The sequence below is a fragment of the Dipteris shenzhenensis genome, chromosome 1, assembly GCF_047967505.1.
Source record: "Dipteris shenzhenensis isolate YYH24624 ecotype China chromosome 1, Dip_SZ_1.0, whole genome shotgun sequence".
Classification (NCBI taxonomy): domain Eukaryota; kingdom Viridiplantae; phylum Streptophyta; class Polypodiopsida; order Gleicheniales; family Dipteridaceae; genus Dipteris; species Dipteris shenzhenensis.
The window spans coordinates 11,938,582-11,959,323 of record NC_141596.1 but is presented as its reverse complement, the minus strand read 5'-3'; the positions used below and the strand labels follow the sequence as shown (position 1 = coordinate 11,959,323).

General features: G+C 48.7%; 1 protein-coding gene across 3 annotated transcripts in view; it reads right to left on the bottom strand.

Annotated features, from left to right (window-relative positions):
* Positions 1 to 20,742, bottom strand: part of LOC147905380 (uncharacterized) — a 104,069-nt gene that overhangs the window by 16,418 nt on the left and 66,909 nt on the right. For all 3 annotated transcript variants that reach the window (XM_087370947.1, XM_087370865.1, XM_087370781.1), the window contains exon 13: positions 17,775 to 17,882. In XM_087370947.1, coding sequence (XP_087227073.1) covers positions 17,775 to 17,882 — 108 coding nt within the window. The remainder of the gene's footprint in view (positions 1 to 17,774; positions 17,883 to 20,742) is intronic.

Below are 20,742 nucleotides of genomic sequence, written 5' to 3'. Positions count from 1 at the left end.
GCTCGAGCCCGAACCTCCGGCTGTCTGAGCTCCTCAGAGCCTGGAGAAGACTGCTACATCCTCTGAATCGAGGCGAGATCACGTCTGAGACCCCTCTCCCGTGCCCAACACCGCTGTCTGACCTGAATCGCCTCCTACTGGCAAATGTGACTAGACTCAGCAAGCGCCTGAGCTACCTGTGCTGCCATATCCCTGGTGGGGTCCCACTCCTGCTCCCAAAGGTCCACTATCCTGCTGTGAACCGCTGCTCTAGTGTAGATGGAATCTGGGATCCGGCATGAACGTGGAGGTGAGGACTGAGAGGCCGAGTCCAGGACTAGGATGACTGGGGCATGGTCTGAAAGTGTCGTCCCTAGAACCACTCCTGACTCTCCTCCTCTGCCAAGCGCCCAATCACTAACATAGAAACGGTCCAGCCGCTCCAGGAGTCTGCCTCCCTCCCTCCTGTAGCCCCAAGAGAAGTCCAGACTCCCAAGCCATCTGCGAAAGGACGGCTCCCTCCAGCTGTCCCGACCTCCCACTGCAAAGAGGAGTCCCAATCTGCCTGCTCTGCCTGAGCTATACCGAGGAACGCTGAGCCCCTTCCCTGCTGATCCTCTAAGGTCTCAAGGTTGTTGAAGTCCCCTCCTACAATCCAAGAGTCCATCTCTGGCAACAGGTCTGTCAAGGATCTCCAAAAAACGGATCTACGTCTGAGATCAGTCGGTGCGTAGATATTGAGGATACCGCTGCGGGATCCCTCAATATGCAGGCCCACCCAAAGCGCACGTCCTGGGATCAAAGTGCCAAAACCAAACACATGCTGAACTAGAGAAGCATCGATGGAGATGCAGACACCCCCGCTTCTCCCCTGCTCGCCAATCGAAGGTTCCCAGTAGGTGTGGGAGCGTCCTGTGAGGACCTTCCCACAAATACTAGTCTGTGACGCCGAAAGCTTGTATTCTTGTAGTAGGAGCACATCTACCTTTCCCACCAAAGCTGGCTGGAGCTCCTGTCTGAGCACCATCTTCCTGGGGCCACGGGTGCCTGATGAGTGGAACCCGTTAACATTTCAAGAGATAATGCGTAAACTCATGAGGAGGGAAGGTGGGCTACAAACAGCTGTCTGCTTGCGGTCGAAGTCGAAGTGGTCGGAGGATGTCATGTGTGGAGACGAAGGCGCTTCTATGAAGGTTTCGAAGGAGAGGTCGGATCATCGGACCCATCCTCTAAAACCTTCAGCAGAGGGGGAAGGCCCTTCGTTTCGTGGTGATAAGCTCTCTCTAACCAGCTCGACGCCTCTGCCAAGGAAATGCCGTAGAAGCCCGCAACCTCTGAAGTCCTCCAGCGGCGAAGCTCTTCCGCGTAGGCCCACTCCAGCGGTGGCCTAATAATGACCAAGAGTCGAAAACGTTTGGCGCTATGGCGCCAACGCAGACGAACATCACCCTCCTGCCACTGCTACTGAAGAAGCTCCGCTGCTCTGCTACCACTCCAGTCCTGCACCTGCTCCTAGGTCTAGTCACGTATCGTCTCCCAAACATTTTCATTTGTCCATTGCTCACTCCCTTCACTGGAGATAGTGAAGGAATAGCTAGGACCATCGTGCGGAGCCAGAATGGACACCTTACCCTCCGCCCCCTTGCGGAGGAAGAAGATGCTGATGTCTAGGCATGCGGGAAAGGAGCCAATACCCGCTGCATCCAAGTAGTCCCAAGGACCTGCTCGATAGAACTCCAATAGAAGAGCTCTAGGAGCAGCCCTTGGGCTTGGGGACGAAGATGAGGAGTCTGAACCGGAGGGAGGGGTGCTGGCCACCTGTGGGGAAGGGCCTATCCCCGCCGTCGGGCCCGGAGGGATGGACGAGGGTGAGGTGTGTGCTAGCTTCGGGGCTGCAGGTGGTGCAGGTGGAGGAGGGGGGATTCCTTCTGTATCATGCTCGAGGAAGAGAGTGGCGCGGAAACCACTGGTGCAAGGGGGGAACCTGGAGGGGGTGGGGGTCGGAGAATCGAGGAGGAGGGGGGAGGGGAGGGAGGGCGGGATGAGGGCTGAGGGGGAGGCTGGCTGACCTTCTCCTTTCCTTTCTCCTTCCCCTTACCGGGCTGCTGATGAGTAGGGATCATCTGAGGAGGCTCTTGCTGTGGCTGGGAAGGTTTTTTGGGGCCTGCTTTGTTGCCCTTCCGTTTTCGTTTGACTTCCGTCCAGCCTTCCCCTTCGGGAGGGGATGTTGCTGACTGGAGCGGAGTATCCTGAGCTGCCTGACTGGGGGTCTTCTGAGGTTCCGTACCCGTGAAGCGAGGACATGAGCGAGCCTGGTGCCCGAAGCCGTGGCATCTCAGACATTGGTTTGGGCGACCAGTGACCAGAATGCGCTGCGTCACCACACCTGTATCTGTCTCTATCTCGAACTCCGAGGGGATGCTCTGTGGATCAAGGACTGCCACTTTGACATGTGGCACCCCTTGGACTGCCGCCGCATCAATGTAGGTGTCCTGCATAGGCCAACCAAAGTGCGCCCCCAGGTCCTTGATGATCGGGCAAAGCTCGGTTATGAGACCTGGGAAGATAAGGGTAACTGGGTGTCGAGGAATACGAAAGCGGGCGTCGAAGTCTGCTACACTGAAGCCCCTGTACCAAGGGACCATGAGAATGATCTTCCCACCCACAGAAGTAGGGGATCGTCTGACCATGTCGCTCGCAGCCTGTGCTGAGGAGAGCTTAAGCCAGAAAATGCCACGTCCCATGAGTGCAACCTCCTCAATGTGACTATCCTCGAGGTAAAGGGTGGACTGCAACCAGTCCCTGATGTCTGCTCGTGAAGGGGAGTAGCCAATGACCCTCCCATAAACTGATGTCTGGGAGAAGTCCGTGGCAGCCTGCTTCACCAAGGAGACCTGGTGCTCTGTCAATGTGACGCGATAGGCTGATGGAGGGGGGGGGTCCGTCTGGGCCACCGGTTCCGGGCACGTAGCCGCCATATCGCTTGACTAACTGCGAACTCCCAAGGTGGGGAACGAAAAGGAAAAGGAAGGGGGGAGGAATGGGAAGCGAAGCGAAAAAAAAAAAAAAGCGCGATCGGGTGAGGTGAGGTGAGGTGAGGTGAGGCGAGGCGAGGGTAGGGTGAGGTGAGTGGAGTGGAGATCGGGTGAGGTGAGTGGAGAGGGGGTGAGGTGAGCGGAGAGGGTGGGGACGTGGAGCGGAGCGGGTGAGGCAGGTGGGTTAGGTGAGCGGAGCGGTGGTGAGGTGAGCGAGCGGGCGGGTGGCGAGGCACGAGGAGCGGAGCGGGATAAGGCGGGGAGGGGTGGGTGAGCGGAGCGGAGTGGCAAGGAGTGAGGCAGGGGGGGTGAAGGAGCATGGCGAGGAGAGGGGGGGAGCGACGAGCGGAGGAGCGATGAGGAGAGGGGGAGGGGGACCGTGGCGGAGAGGAGGAGGAGCGTGGCAGAGAGGGGGGGGCTGGCTGCGCGGCAGCAGCTAGCGGAGGGAGAGGGAGGGGCCGCGCAGAAAGCGAGGGGGGGTAGACGGGGCACGACGGGGAGGGAGGGAGCTCGCTGGGCACTCACTTGAACCGGATACAATCTTTGTTGAAGCACTGCAAAAACCTCATAGTGACTAGTACACTAATCATAGAAGTCCAAAGGCCAATGTACTATCAGAAGGCAGTACCTGTCACGGGGACATGATGGCAAAGTGATTAAACTAACCGCCACTGAATTTGGCCTAGGGGTGCTAGGCTAGGAGCATTAATTAATGTCCAAAGGGTACCTATAATTGAATGTGCAACAAGAATGCTTCACGACATTCTTCATGACAAAATGCTTCCTTTTCATTGTCTAAGGCCATATTCTTGATCGCCTATCTCCTGGCGCCTGTCTGGTGCTATGCGCACTGAATTATGAGGTTGCTGTGAGCTGGAATCCTCACTTTGGTGGACGAATTCATGGCGGATTTCTTGCTGATTGCTGGACGACTTCTTTTGTGACTTTTCCGGTCAGTCAAGGACAGCTCCCTCCTACCAGAGTCTGCTATCTACTGGTCAACCATCTTTTGAGGCTGTTTCGAGCTGAAACAGGCTCCATTTGCTGGCCGAACTCTTGTCTTCTTCTTCTACTTTGTGCAACTGCTACTCTTGCTGAGTTTTGGATGGTTGGATGCCCTACCATTGGCCCGGAAGAGGATTGGGGAACTGGTTGTGATACTCTCTTCCTGGGGAAGCAGTGGCAAGCCTTGGACTCAATGATGGCTTTGATTTGTGTGGATGCATTGCTTGGTATGATGTTGGGTTATTCCGCTTGTGATATGCTTGGCTACTGAAGGGAACCAAGAGGATAGCACTAGGAGTTGGTCACTTACACAGCCACGGGTTGGCATTGTAGTGGGTTGCACCTGCGGGTGAGTTCAGGCAAGGAGTCCCTTGTAATTGAACTAACCAGTGAATAAATAAATACCGCAAGGGGCACCAAGTGTTGGGGCCAACAGGTGTCACTGTGTATGCTTATTGAGTAGGGGCATTCTAGCCTCCCTTGTTTTTGTGATTCACTAATGCTATGCTGAGGAATTGTATGATCTGAGTATTGTGTTTGGGCAATGGCAATGGAACATGGTGATTGTATTTTAATGTTGTGAGAAATTAGAGTAATATTTACTGCCCTTTGACAGTGAAAGGCCAGTTATAGTACCTCAGGTGAAACACACAATGTCACAAAGCAACTTCTACATATCAAAGAGATGGAGGTACTGAGAGGGAAAGAGAGAGGGAGAAGTACAATGGGGAGAGAGTGACAGAGAGGGGTGACACAAAAGATGTGGGTGTGAAGTGATGAGCCACACCACAAACTCATAGGTTTTATTAGGATTAGGTTTTTCACCCTATGACTGTCTTAAGACAGTCATAGGTGTCATATCTTTAATAAAGGGGTGGCAATGTGCCTTTACCCCAACAACCTCCCACCTAAAGGCCAATGTGCCTAAAGGGGAGAAAAGAATAAAAATTACAGCAATATACAGTTACTGTATACAAGACCATAAAATAAGAATGGTCTCATCCTAATCCCATGATGTGGCGGCAATGTGCAAACCGCTCTGTAGGCAAGCTCTTAGTGAGCAAATCTGCAGGATTATCATCAGTATGCACCTTCACAAGCTCAAGTCGCTTGTCTTCCAGTACCTCCCTGATGAAATGGTATTTCACATCTATGTGCTTGGTCTTTTGATGAAAGACCGGATTCTATGCCAACATGATAGCACTCTGACTATCACAATGCAAAACTGGCATATCTCCTGTAATGCCCAAATCTCCCTCCAGCCGAGTAAGCCATATTGCTTCCTTGCAAGCCTCAGTGGCTGCAACATATTCAGCTTCAGTGGTTGACAGTGCAACGCATTTCTGCAACCGAGACACCCATGATATAGCACCTCCTGCAAATGTGAAAATATAACCGGTAGTAGACTTCCGGTTATCTGCATTCCCTGCATAGTTTGAATCTGTAAAACCATGCACCAATGTATCCTGCCTACCATAGCATATGCACAAGTCTTTGGTACCCTTGAGATACCTCAAGACACCTTTCACTGCTTCCCAGTGCCGCTTGCCTGGATTTGCCATATACCTGCTGATGACTCCCACCGCAAAAACAATATCAGGACGAGTGGCAACCATGGCATACATCAAAGAACCAACTGCAGATGCATACGGAACCTTGGCCATTTCAGCCTTATCATCATCTGATCTGGGGCTGTCCTTACTGCTGAGTTTTAAATGTGGAGGCAACGGGGTACTAATAGACTTCCCCCCCTCCATTTTAAACCTCTGCAGTACTTTGTCAATGAACTCCTTCTGTGACAGAAACAAAAGTCCCTTGGACCTGTCACGAGTAATCCGCATGCCAAGAATATGGTTTGCATCACCCAAGTCTTTCATGTCAAAAGACTTATGCAGTTGTTTCTTTAAAGCACTAATCTCATGCTGAGATTTACTGGCAATCAGCATGTCATCCACATATAGAATGAGTAGCATCAAACTGCCATCCTTTGCCCGTTTGGTGTACAAGCAATGATCGGTCTCACACCTATGATACCCTTGGGACTGCATGAAGGCATCAAACTTCTTGTACCATTCTCTTGGCACCTGCTTGAGTCCATACAAGCTCCTCTTGAGCTTACACACAAGCTGCTCTTTCCCTTTAACAGCATATCCCTTTGGCTGACTCGTATAGATCTCATCATGGAGATCTCCGTGAAGAAAAGCAGTCTTCACATCCATCCGACATAAATCCATGTCCTCATGAGCAACAAGAGCTAACACTGCTCTCAAAGTAGTCATCTTGACTACAGGGGAAAAGATCTCATCAAAGTCAATGCCCTTCTCCTAGTTAAATCCCTTGGCAACCAATCTGACCTTATACCTCGGTAAAGCATTTGAATCCACTTTGACTTTGTAAACCCACTTGCATGGCAAAACCTTTCTGCCTGCAGGTAGCTGCACCAAGTCCCATGTATCATTTTGAAGTAGGGAGTCCATTTCAGATTGCATGGCTTTCTCCCACTTCCTTTTCTCTGTTCTTCCCATAGCTTCCTTGAAGCTGGAAGGCTCACCACAATCTGTCAGCATGATAAAATCAGCCACATTATTGGCTCCTGGAACAAACCTGTCAGGAGGCCGTTGTACACGGGTGCTCCTCCTAACAAAATGTTCCGGATTAGGCTGCTGTCTAGCCTGTTCGTCATGCATGACGGGTGGCTGTACCACCATATTTGGCTGTTCTACAGCCCCATTTGCTGGCATATCCAGTGGTGCATCATTGGCAAAATTATCTGGCTGATTTTCAGCCTGTATACCCTCTTGAACAGGGTTATCTGCAGCAGCCTGCTGCTGCATATAAATGGGCATTCTTTGCTGTCCGACATCATAAATAACCCTCCTGTATTCCACAAGTTGCACGGGTTCTTTGTGTACACTATCCTCTTTAAAGATGACATCATTGCTGCGTATAATCTTCCGTTTAACGGGATCCCATAACCTGTACCCCATTTCACCTTCGTCACCATAACCCATAAAGATGCATTTGGAAGACTTTGGCTCCAGTTTGGTGCGCAGTTCTTTGCGTATATGAGCAAAGCACTCGCAGCCAAACACACGTAAGTGCTTATATGAAGGTGGCTTGCCAGACCACACCTCCTCTGGCACTTTCAACTCCAAAGCCTTGTTCGGCGACCTGTTAATTATGTGAACTGCTGTTTGCACGGCTTCTGCCCAAAAGCCATGGGGCAATGCAGCATAAGACAACATACATCGAACCTTCTCCTGAATAGTTCGATTCATCCGCTCACTCACACCATTTTGAGATGCATTATGAGGGGCTGTGAGTTCCTGTTTAATGCCCTTAGCTTCGCAAAACTGTACAAAAGCATGTGACACATACTCACCCCCATTATCGGATCTGAGGCATTTCAGCCTGCGACCTGTCCGATTCTCAACCTGAGCGACAAACTTCTTGAAAGCATCTAAGGCATCGCTCTTATGCTTCAAGAAATAGACCCACACTTTGCGTGTGGCATCATCAATAAAAGTAATGAAATACTTTGCACCCCCTAGTGATAGCTGTGGCATCTCACACAAATCAGTGTGCACTAGATCAAGCGGTGCTCTATTCTGGGGAGTTCTCCTCTTATGAGGAGTCATAGAATGCTTTCCGAAAATGCAATGATCACAAGTAGGCAAATCTGAAAATGAAAGAGACGGCAGATAACCCAAACGTGACAGTTCTTGCATTCCTTTAACGAACATGTGTCCCAACCGGCTATGCCACAATGAAACCTTCGGCAGCTCGGTTATGGCAACAACATGATTACCTACACTGGAAACATAAAGAGGGTACAAGGTATCACTCTTATAACCCTCAGCCACTACAACCTGGCCATCAGTAATCACCCATTTGGAATCCCCAAATGTGGTGTGGTAACCACTGTCATCCAACAAGCCAGTGCTAATCAGATTTTTCTTGATTTGCGGCACATGGCGAACACCATCAAGCATAAATATGCGTCCATCAGAGAATACTATCTGTATACTGCCAATCCCTACAATCTGACATGCATAGTTGTTCCCAAGGTGAACAACTCCATGAGTACCTGTGTAGGAAGTAAACCACTCCCTATGAGGAGTAACATGAAAAGAAGCACCTGAATCCAAGAGCCAGGTGTGCATGTCATGGCCATCAACAACCAATGTATGTGCAATAACAGCAGAAGAGCATAAAACATCATGTCTGTCACTGTCACTGTCCTCTGCTGCAACATTCACTGCATCCAAGTCATCTACCTTGGCCTTGCCTTTTCCTTTGCTTCCACTGCCTGCATCTTTTGCCTCAGCCTTCTTGGCTTTCTGATCCCGTATAAACTTGAAGCACTTAGACTTCACATGTCCCTTCTTGCCACAATAAAAGCATTCAATATCCTTTTTGCCACGGGACTGACTGCGGGATTTGGACTTACTAGCAGATCTCCCCTTCTGCTGAGTCCTGCCTCTTTCTTGTACCTGCAAAGCATTTGAAGACTTGCTGCCCGCATTATTCTTCCTGCTCATCTCCTCCATAAGGAGAGAGCTCTCTACATCAGCATATATAAGAGTGACATTTGAATTGGACAGGGTGGTCTTGAAAGTGTCCCAACTCTCAGGGAGGGTACACAACAAGAAAGTAGCCTTGAACTCCTCATCAAGGTTCAACCCCTGTGCAATCAGCTGTGTAAAGATGGCATTGAACTCACTCAAGTGTGAGGTCATAGCTGTACCTTCCTTCATGCGAAGATCAACCAGCTTCTTCAACCAATAAACCTTACTGGCTGAGCTCTGTAGCTCCCTCAAACAAAGATTGCCCATCTTGAGAGGACTATTGTCCCATATCCCAATCCTCGTCACTGTGTGACATACTTGCTGAATTCTCTTTGCTGCAATTGAATAAAGCAAGCAATACTTGCACCAAAGACAACCATAGGCTCACCTCCTTAAAGAAGATGGTGATGTCCCGGCAACGGAACCATGAAACCAGTCTTCAATAAATTAAAGGGCAGTAGAACTAACAAATAACCAGCCAACACCGTTATATCGACAATTCAGCAAAAGTATAGCTAGCAGATTGGGAGCTAGAGTGCCCCTGCACCAAGACAAACACACAAGTTGGCCCCAAACCTTGGCCAATCTGTAACTTTGTCTTGGTGTAGGGACACTCTAGCTCCCCCCAATCTGCTGCCAACGACATAGATGTTGCCGTCAATGCCCTGCCGTGAATATTCGATCCAAATGCATTGACGGCAGGCAAGCGATGGATCAAAATGACCTTGTCGGCATTCCGAGTGATGTTGGAAGACCCGATAGCACACGACTATGTCTTGCATTTCAGCAGCTCCGTAGGCCCTCAAGGAGAACATTTGCTATGGAAGACCACGAGGTGTTGTACAACTTCACCGAGATAATGGGCTAAAGAATGATCTCGCCCAAACGCGCTGCGAACACTGCCCTGTCGTGATGAGAACTCATCGACCTCAAATGCCTCCTGCAACAATTCAACAAACATTAAAAGACCAACAAAACAAGTTATACCAAAAGACCATCAAAACACAAAACATTGTTCGAACTTACCAATGCAGCGTCGCCAGCTTCTATCCTTCCTCTCTTGCAATGTTAATAGATCCATGTGATGTATACTGTTCCATCTAAGAGGTGGAAGCTTTCTCCTATTATGTCTTGGAAGTGGAAGCTTCTACATCTGAGGACTACACATCATATATTGACATGTCTGGATCCCTCAATGTAACCAGCGCCGTCAACAGAAAGTCTTCCATTGTCTGGTCTTCTGAACCTAAAAAACCCACAATCTTTGACATCGTTTTTCATAGAAGTTGATGCAAGTGGCTTCTTTGTAGGAACAGCTCCCCTCCAAGAGGGGAGGCCCGTAGCCTTTGAAAGCAAGAAGCTTTCTCCCTCTCAACGAAATTGGCCAACTCATGAATTAGAGTTGTGTACGATGTTATCCATGCTTTGAAAACATGGAGGCACTATTTGTATGGTTCAGAGTTTTATGTAGATGTAGATCATGATGCTCTAAAACATTTCTATAACAACCTGACTTAAGAGGCCGCCAAGCTAGGTGGGCAAAACTAAGGCAGGAGTTTCACATGACAATTCGTTACCGAAGAGGGAAGGAAAATAAAGGTGTTGATGCATTATTTCGCATTGTGCATAATATGAGTTTCACGGTTTAGAGAGTGCTCTAATGACAGAGATTAGAGAAACTTCAGAAAGTGGATAAGTTCATCCTGAGCCTTTGGTCTAAGGCTTATGTGCTTAAACCCCGGGAAAAGTATGACCTGGCATCCAGAAAAGGCCAAACCTATGCAAGCTATACCATAGCATACGGTACGCTAAAATGAAATGGCAAGGTAGTAGTACCTAATCAAAATTATCTTAGGCAGAGGGTCGTTCAACAATGCCATGATAGCCCGTCTGCGAGACATTCATGTGTCGAAAAGACATATGATCCCATGAAGCGAGATTTCATTTGGCCAAAAATAAAAAAACAAGCTTGCTGCCTGAAGGACTTCAGGCTGTTCACCTATCATGAGGGGGACGGCTGGAGGATACTGGTACCTAGAGAGCTCGTGTTCAGAGGCGGGTTCGTGACTAAAGGTGGAGGTGCCATCAGGTGCTACTAACTATGGCACCTGTGTATCAGACTGGTGTGCGAAAGCGGAACCGAACATGGCGGAGTAGGAGCCATTAGTTGAAAAGCCAATATAAGACTATGACGACACCAGACTATTCTAGAGGGCTACGATGCGGGAGCTACTGGAGCATCTTCATCGACGGATTTGGATCTGGCCAATGTGGGTCGGTGATAGGGGGTGTTGGAATAGGATTGGTCACCTCCCCACCTGTGAGCCCTCATATGAGGATTCATCGGGGGGGATGAGCCACAGGATAGGTATAGGCGTGGGGCTGCCACATGGGCAGCACATGGGCTGTCATGCGGGCTCAGAGATCTAGAGGTGCCCGGCATATAGTAGAAGAACCAGGGCAGTAAGGTACGGGAATCACGGATAAAGAGTCTACCGCAGCGTTAGAAGATGAAATCCCACCAGAGGGTATCCCGCAGCGGAAGACTGATAGATAGCCCAGAAATGACACATGAAAGTGTTTCACTATGGAACCAAGCTTCATCAACATGTGTGTACAAGCCAGCAAATGGACAGTGCTCAGAGGCAAATATAGAAGCAACACTTGTATATTTCTGTTCGTCCAAAAGCTGGACAAGATATAATACCAAATTCCTCAACCCCCAATTGACCTCTTGGATGTAGAACCCAATGGTGTTGCTCTGCTGTTCCTTTCTGCTCCCTAAAGTGCTGCTCTGGTGGATATCAAGTGGGGCCCCAAGGCCCCCTTTATATAGGGCTGAAATCCCCTTACACCAGCCGATTAGGTAGGGGGGTTTGCGTCGGCAACCCAACTTGGTAGTATAAAATTTCCCCCTTCCTAGGGGCACATTCTTTGAGGGTTGGCTGGCCCTGCCTGGACACATGGCAGGCCTGCCCATACCCTGCACAGATCAGTCTTCTCCAATCGTGTTCCTTTCTGCTCCCTAAAGTGCTGCTCTGGTGGATATCAAGTGGGGCCCCAAGGCCCCCTTTATATAGGGCTGAAATCCCCTTACACCAGCCGATTAGGTAGGGGGGTTTGCGTCGGCAACCCAACTTGGTAGTATAAAATTTCCCCCTTCCTAGGGGCACATTCTTTGAGGGTTGGCTGGCCCTGCCTGGACACATGGCAGGCCTGCCCATACCCTGCACAGATCAGTCTTCTCCAATCGTGGACAGCCACGTGGCATAGTCGCCCCAGATCTGCCCTCCATGGTGGCTCCCAACTGCTAGGCACTCTTTCTTTTGTGCTGCCCACATGGCCACCTGTTTGCTGTCCTTGTGACAGGCCCATATCTTCTTTGTTTTCCTCTATGGTTCACCCCCGATGCACTCCTCATTTGGGGGCTCACAGATGGGGAGGTGACCAGCCCTATTTCAACATATAGCACCGACCAGCTGGACTTACGGAGAAGACGGACGCGAGGACCCAAGCCAAAGATACGATAGACTCACCAACGGACTGAGGCACAAATCGTATTAGGGGACCTTCCCTCCATGGTTACTAGACTGGAGACACGACCCATAGGGGTGACAGTGGCGCTTGTTCGCCGCAAGGCCATAGCCTGGAGAGCATAGTGGGCCACACATGCTGACAACCGCCAACGCTAAATCACAGGTTTACGCCACCACAACAGCCTCGAACAGTGACACCCCCTTCTCAAGATTGATACTTCGCCCTCAAAGAGCTTTTCTTTTTATGTATTGGCGCCATTCTGATCATGACTATGGACTTTTATTTTTGTACTCATCATGGGTGTTGAAGCCCGCTTAGCGGCTCCACCCCTTAAATCACTCTATCAAGTGTCTTTTAGTCTCATAGACCCTTTGGTCTCCCAAAGACTTTTAATAAACTTTATTTCTTTTCTCTGCTACGGTTTGAGACAAGATGAGCAGAGGGTATCGCATGCGAGAGACGGATTTACACTTTATGTGATATGCAGAGTGAGACGGAGGATCGCCATGCTTTCAAATGCCCGTTATACTATGAGGTCCATGGATGGCACCAATGTCTTTTCAATACTGGTTTCGGCCCAGTTAGACATTCTTGTCGATATTTAGATCAGCGGTGGGTGCCTACTTTCCTTCTTGGTGCCTAGAGACACAAATCAGCTCATACTAGTAGAGAGGAGAGCATGTCACCCATTTGTGATTCTCCTACGAAATAAAGAGAGAACTTTATTAGATTGACTTCACTCAAAGGAAGTCGACTTTGGCTAAATAGAATAAGTTTTATTTACTTTGTTTTGCATAGGTAAAAGAGAACCGTGGGGATGCCCACAAAGGACTGGGATTAGGCCGAGAACGAGAATACATTCATTTTGCTAACCTCTAATGGGTCAAAGTATTGGATATTGTTTGTGCAAGGTCAGGACTTCGAAAAGTGCTTATATCCCCTACTTTTTTAGGGGAAAAACACAAGACAAGTGGCATCTCATGGAATGAAGGGCCCCGTTGAGCCGAAAGCATAAAAGTGCCTCCCCTTTATGGATAACGCACTTTCTCTAAATCCCCCACTTTTTTAGGGGAAAAGTTCTAGACAAGTGAAGGGCCCACTTGAGTTGAAAGTATAAAAGCGCCTCCCCTTAATGGATAACACAATTGCTTTAGAGAAAGCCTAGCTTTCTAGAGAAAATATTCTAGGCAAGAAAAGCAGGCCCAGCTTTTGGAAAGCACAAGCTTCTAGTTGGCTGGCCTAGTCTATTAAGGGCCTCTAGGCTCGCAGTTGTATTTGTTCCCTTTGTGAGCCAGTTGTACAAAGTAATTCTATTGCAATAAAGTCCTGCAATTTGTTTTCAGCCACCTATTCCAAAGGATTTGAGTTGCGAATTAACTAGAGGGGCTGTGGTTTGCTTATTGGAAGCTGCATTTGAGGTTCAGTTACGGTCTCAGCACATGAGGGACCAGCCAGCACGATCATGGATTTTTTTTGTTGATCCGAGCCAGGGACAGCAGGGGTTCAGACGCAAGAGAGATCTACAGGACACAACTCACCAGATCCGACCCCGAGTGGACAGTCACATGAGGGCCACAAACATATCCTCTCTCTTCGAGTGGGGAGACAGGCCACTAAGGGCCACATCACGGAGACTACAGAGGAGGGATGGACCCAGACAGGCCGAGCAATAGCAGCATTAAATCACAAATTTTCTCTCTCAATGCCAGCCCTCGCCAGATCTGGAGCCACTGTCAAACGAGCTCCTCTTGTCTCTCCTCAGTCGTCCTCCAACAGACAGCATACACAGGTCCAGCCACTCAAGGAAAGTTGACCGATTGATAGACAACCGAAGGATTCTCCTTGGTGTTTGCGCCCCCTTTGTGGGTTTCCCTTGCAGCGTTAGCACGATACACTACTTTTATTTCTCGTTACAGGCACCAGCCTTGGGTAGGGGTACCCATTTTAGTGGCCCCACCCTTAGGCTTCATTGTATTAGTTTCTTTTCAGCCTCATAGACCCTTTGGTCTTTCGTAGAGGTTAATAAACTCTAGCCCCCATCCTAGCAACGTTGTTCAATGAAGCTGTCTGCCACGGATTCCCCAGAGCCTGGACCCTGAACACTATCACACCCATCCACAAAGCAGGAGATCCCATGGATCCAGGGAATTACAAGACCATCATGATTGGACATGTTATGTCCAAGATCTATGCATCAGTGTTAGATGGTGAGGTCAGCACTCGCGCAGAGATACGAGGCCTCAGGGCATCTGGACAGGCCGGTTTCACGACGGATCACTCGACTTACGATCACATTTTCACACTTCGAGGAATCATTGAGGAGGCCAGACACAGGAGACAGAGGATATACTGTTGCTTTGTGGATTTCCGCAAGGCATTCGACACTGTTCCTCGGGCCCGCCTTGTCAAATGCTTGCAAGAGTTAAGTTACGACTCGGAGGTTATATGGGTGGTAGTAGCTCTCTATGAGAGGGTGACGGGCCGGGTCAGGATTGGTACCAGCTGGACCATAGAGATCACGAGCACTATAGGGGTCAAACAAGGATGTCCCTTGTCACCGACTCTATTTTGCCTCTACATCGACGAGCTCGAGACCACCATCAGGACACTTGGAGGTGCAAGCTGCTCTCTTGCGGAGGCTGTCATCCAGATTCTCTTATACACAGACGATGTAGTACTACTATCCTCCTTTGCTTCTGGTCTTCAGCGACACCTGGATGGACTTCAGATCTTCTGTGATACCCACGACTTGAAGGTCAACCATGGGAAAACCAAGATCATGACCTTCAACACCTCCCGACCCGCTATGCACCGAGAGCAGTTCCTCTTCGCCAACGACCCTGTTGAGATAGTCGACTCTTATACATACCTGGGCGTTAAATTCTCAGGCCCAATCTTCACGATGCGCCCGGCCATGCAGGCCAGGATCAGCCGAGGCTATGCCGCTCTTGCCAAACTGGAGCGACAGTGTTACCACTCTCACTTTTAGGACCCGCGGACCAAGTCTCTTCTTTTTGATTCCTTGGTCCGCCCAGCAGGTATGTACGACAGCCCATGGTGGGGGGTCGACCTTTCAAACACAGAGTGGGCACGCGTTGAGCGCCTACAGATACTAATGTTTGCTCGGATGATCTGCAGCAAACCATCGGTACCTCATCAGATCATCTTAGCAGAATTCGGCGCCTCACCAGTACAGCTTGATGCGGCCTTCTAGGCTATCACTTATCTACACAGGGTCAGGGACTTCAGCTCCTCTTCCGACGGTCGCTTCCGCCTACCCTGGCTAGCCCTATCCTCCTCTATGGCCTTATCCGCTGATGGGGACCAGCGATGTTGGTATAGACGCCTTTCCTGTTGGTTCACCCGACTGGGCCTCGACATGGACCGGTTGCCTCCTTTTCAGTATAACCTCGGCGCTCCACCATCCCCTTTCTCCCCCACTGACCAGGAGGTCAAGCAGATCATCCGAGAGGACCTGCTCCAGCTTCACACCTGGAGGACTTGGTTTCTTCATCCCGAGCTTCCTGTGAAGCTCGATTGCTATCGCCGACACTGCCTCCAAATCTCACATGAGGGTTTCATCACGCCCCCGGGCTATACACAGATTCATCTACCGCATGCGCTCCGGATTTCACTCGGCCAGTTTAGGGTTTCGTCACACCGATTACAGATCGAGAGTGGACGCACAGAGGGTATCCCACGAGAGGACCGCATTTGCCCACTTTGCGACCTGCAGGAGATCGAGTCGGAGGAGCACTTTGCTTACCACTGCCTATTCCGCGACAGATTCGGCCCCCTCACACGCATGCTGCAGTTTCCGGACCAGCGGTGCCTAGCCGCTTTCTTACATGAGATCACCCGCCACCGAGATGCGTCCCTCTAGGCACGACAGCATGCGCAGCCCACACAGCATGAGGACACTCAGCGACCCATCACTGATTTCTTCCAGTCACAGGATACCTCTCCTCAGTCTAGCCGACGACGCGGACGTGAGCGAGAGCCAGAGCCACGACAGCTACGCCAGCGGACAGACTCACACATCCGGGTCCATGACATCCCTTCTATGCTCTCAGCACGCCCTACCGAGGTCACCGTCGCTCTCGTTCTTCAACATAGGGCCTCCCGCCGCCCCCGACAACCGAGCTCGACTAGGCAGTGTGACGTCAAAGGCCAATCATCCATCGCAGGGTTTTTCGACCTCCCATTTGACGGGCCCTCTATGATTGGCCTCTGACGATCACCACAGGCATATATATATATTTGTATCTCCCCCCTTCTGCTCCATTTTTTTGTGCCATTTTTTTGTATCATCTGGAGATAGATACACATTTTTTGCACCACGACTAGACACACCGTCCATAACTTTTTTGAAGAAACGGTTGGCCGGACCATTTTGAGACCGCCACCGTTATGCTCATTGTACTAGTTATCTTTAGTCTCATAGACCTTCACGGTCTCCCGAAGACTTTAATAAAATTTCTTTCTTTCTTTCTTTCTCACACACTTTTTTTGGTGAAACCACTGAATTTATAAAGAATAGCCTGGAAAATAGACTATTCTGAAAAATCAAAAGCAGTGGGAAAACACCTCTGAAGAAGACACATCTAAGTCATTCTCATGACAAGCATCATACAGAGATTGCCGTAATGATGCTCTAAAAAACTCATACAGTTGAAGCAATGGATTGCCTAAGAAGACCTGATTCCTCTGCTTCCAAATAGTCCAAAACGCCCAAAATCTGACCCAATGAAGAAAGAGAGAATATTGGGCCTGTGCCGGAGTCAATCTGCCAAATAACCAGAAAAACTTCCCAAATCGATGACCTGGGAATCTCAAGCAAAGACAGTGGGAAATGCCTTTGGTTTTGTCCTCTCTCTCTCTCTCTCACACACACACACAAACACACATACACAGAGACACCCCACAGCGTGAAGTACATCAAGTTGAGTAGGTTATCCTTCAGGCCACATGGTTAAGGCCCAAGGCGTGTGTTCTCTCCAAGGTCTTTTAGCCTAGTCTATTGTTAATCTTATTGTTAATCTGCATGCAACATCAGTTAAGTACATTGAAAAAAGAATTGATCCATACTTGGTCATCATACAGCTGATTGACATTGCATATGTGTCCAAAAGTTCCCATTCTACTTTCCGCCTGAATGAGCCTCAGTAGTCCAACAAGCAGCCCATTAAAAAGCGTACTGCTCACAGGCTTTGACTATTCTTCTCAGAACAGTCAACTTCTAACTAGGACTTCAAGCTTAAAATTGTTCTGAAAAGTGGGAGGGGTGCACTACAGATTCAGACACACACGAGTCATTATTTGAGGACATGGAACAAAGGTGACCTCATTGACCATGGCACACAATGTGGGCTTGAGCTATTATTTTTTTGAACAGCAGCTTACGCAAAGGCATTTCCCTCTAAGCTCTTCACAAAATGGCAGGATCTTTTCATGGAAAAGGAAAATATATAGAAGTATTAAGACTGTCTGTGATTAGGCTCAAAATACATCCTGCAACCTGGAACTCCAATTAAGAAATTCAACAAGAGAGCAGAAAGAAAAACTATCGGTGGAGGCAAGAAGGCAATTGAACACAGAGCCCTGAAATTTGCACTGCACTAAATCGTTTTCATAAGAAATCAGTACTTACTGTGCGTGGACTAAAGACTTGAACCCTTATGTTCTTTCCTGAATGAAGTCCTGCTTGTGATAACGCTGTCATCAAAGTACCATTATCATGGCCTTCTTCATTGCTGCCCTGAAGCCAAGGGAACTTTGCTCAATAATAGCACATAAAACAAACTGACTGTTACAAAACTAAGAAATTTATCAGAAATTATCAATGCTAACAAAAAACTGAATTGACTTAGCAATATTGTATTACAAAGTCTACATAAGTTGCTGAGAATATATATTATATTCATTGCTTCAAGGTGCAATATAACATCCGCTAGCCGTTTGACTCAATTAACCTCTCCATTTCCTTTGTTTCATAGTCGTTTGACTCCATTAAGCTCTCCATTTACTTTACATGTCAGGATTGTATCACTTTAGGTCTTGAGCACCAGTTGATGCAAAAAAGGCTCAAATCTTTCCACATCCAAATCCATAGACCCAGACCTTTGTGCTGCAGTATGGTTCACAAGATATGATCTAAAGACATTCTTGTTTTTCAACTCTGTGGTCCACAATTAATAAAAAACTATTCCTTGAAACTTGTTAAGCTGAACCTAAGGAATTTTCATTTTAAAGAATGAAGTATAAAATGATAGGTCATGACCATAGAGCTTTGTGAGTGACAGGGCTATCTTCTTAAAATGAAATCATCCATGTCGATCAGTCACTTCAACTTGACACTATCACCAGCTAATCATTGTGATCGAGCTTCCAACTGCTATACCTGGAGGGAAGCAGCATCACGAGTGGCTACATGGTCCTGCTCCACGCTCCCTCACCCCACTCTCCCAAACTTCCTATTGTAAAACCTTGCTCTTCAGTTAGGTGGCAGGGCCCATAACCACAGCAAGCCTCTTGCTTTGCAACTGCTACTGCTGAGGACAAGGAGGGGCTTACCTTCCTTGATTTTCATATAAATTGTGAATCATCCTATTATGAGAAATTCCATTGACATCATCACTGGGTACATATCACTGCATAATCGCAAGCCTACGTATACTTTTATTTTTCTAAAACAATACCAGGGGATCTTGGTATAAGATTTGGGTGTTTCCTTTCATGCTTTATCTCATGCAAGATTTTCTGTTTCAAAAAAACAAAGGGAAATTGTTATACCCCAACCAACTAACGTTAGTTTGTACCTAGCTAGGTCAACATGAAAGGTCCAGGATAGGTTTCGTATAGACTGAAGTTCATAGACACAAAGATATGAACAGAGTTCAATTGGCACCTAAGTTAGGGTTCATTTTTCAATCATGCTAAATATACCCAAGGACTGAATTATGTCCCTCACAAGTACGATGATGATCATTGAGCCTAAATGAGACTCTGTGAGCCCTGAAGAAGAACATCTCAGGTACCTCAGATGCAGCATGCTGTCCTACAAATAGATAAATCATGACCCTTTTTGGTACCCATATGGAGCCTTTGTGTTTGACCATACGACCATACGGCTGCTGGAGTGGTGTTCCTTTCGTCCCAGATGTGCCCATGTAGCATCTTTCTCTCATGCTCACATGACAGCTCCTATGAACCCCCAATCCTATGCAGGCTTCATGTCCTTGTGCTTTCCTCAATCAAGGGCTTACAAGTGGAACAATTGGCGATCTACCCCAACAGTTTGTGTGTTATTGAGCTTGGAATATCGAGGTTGGTTTTGGTGTCACCCTTGGTTGCAAACACTCCTCATTGAGTGACCCTTCGACTTTTCAAAATGGTCTAGGCTTCCTCCCCAAATGTCCGCTTGTTCATTGGCCCTTGTCCTATGCACAGGTAAGGTAGAGTGTTTGGGCCTCAATTACTGCTTTACTCTCTGCATTCTTAAGGATGAAGCTAAGGTTGGCCTTTGTGGGATTGGCTTGCAGAGTTTGTCAACGGACTTGATGTTACGCTCTAGCCGAGGTAGCATGACCTCGAAAGAATCAGTCGACATTTCCCTTAAAGGATCTATCTTTGTAATATATTTGTTTGCGCTTCATGTAAATGATCGGGAGGGAATAAATGTCAAGGTCCTGGGTGAGGGTTGATAGCACCAGACTAGGTGGATCTAAGGCTAAGGGCCTAATGCAAAGAATGTGCCTAGGGGCAAAGGATTTAATGCATCCCAAGAGAGGGGTGAAATGTTGCATTAGGAAGGCCCTATATGGATGACATGTGGCATCTAGATCCATCTAGGGAGATGGGGCTTGTTGAGGCTAGAGAGAGAAGAGAAGTTGGATTTTCACGTAGCTTTTTTTATCGGAATTCTCTGTCTGCTCGTTAGCTTCAGCAAGGTTGGCTGGGAGGATATCCATGGTGCTGCTCCTGTGATCTGCAGTAGGAATAGTTAGTGTGTTACATTTGGTATCAGAGCCTAAGGCTACGAATTGGAGGGGACTGCACGACGACGACGGACGATTTTGAGAGGTGGTCATCCCGCACTGTCACCACGAAGCTAGACGAACGGGATGAGTAGGGCAGCGTGAGCTCGAGTTGCAGGCCTGGACCGCCCTAGTGACTGACAACGCGAGGTTGATTCCCTGACGGGATCGACGCTGATTGACGACGAACTGTAGCGTGGAGCGTAGGTGCTGAGGGGTGGCTGTTGGCTGCCCGTAACGACAGACAGCAGGTGTGAAACTCAGGTTGGATGGACGTATAGCTGTTGGCGCTCTCGTAACTACGACGGAAAGGGGGCTGTTGGCGCTCCCGTAACTACAACGGAAGGGGGGGCATAATAGGAACTCGGGAATTAGGGAGACCCTCGACGTTGATAGTCTGTGACTGACGCAGATCAACGGAAAGCCCAAGGGAAGGTGCTATGAGCGTGGGGCATTCGGCTACTGCTGACCTGCGATAGATGGACGTACGGTGGTGATTCGTGAACGTGGAGGCCTATAACGCGGAGCGTGATCGTCGAGTTCTGAGGCGGACGACAGGTTAGGAGCGCAGAGGCGACGCAG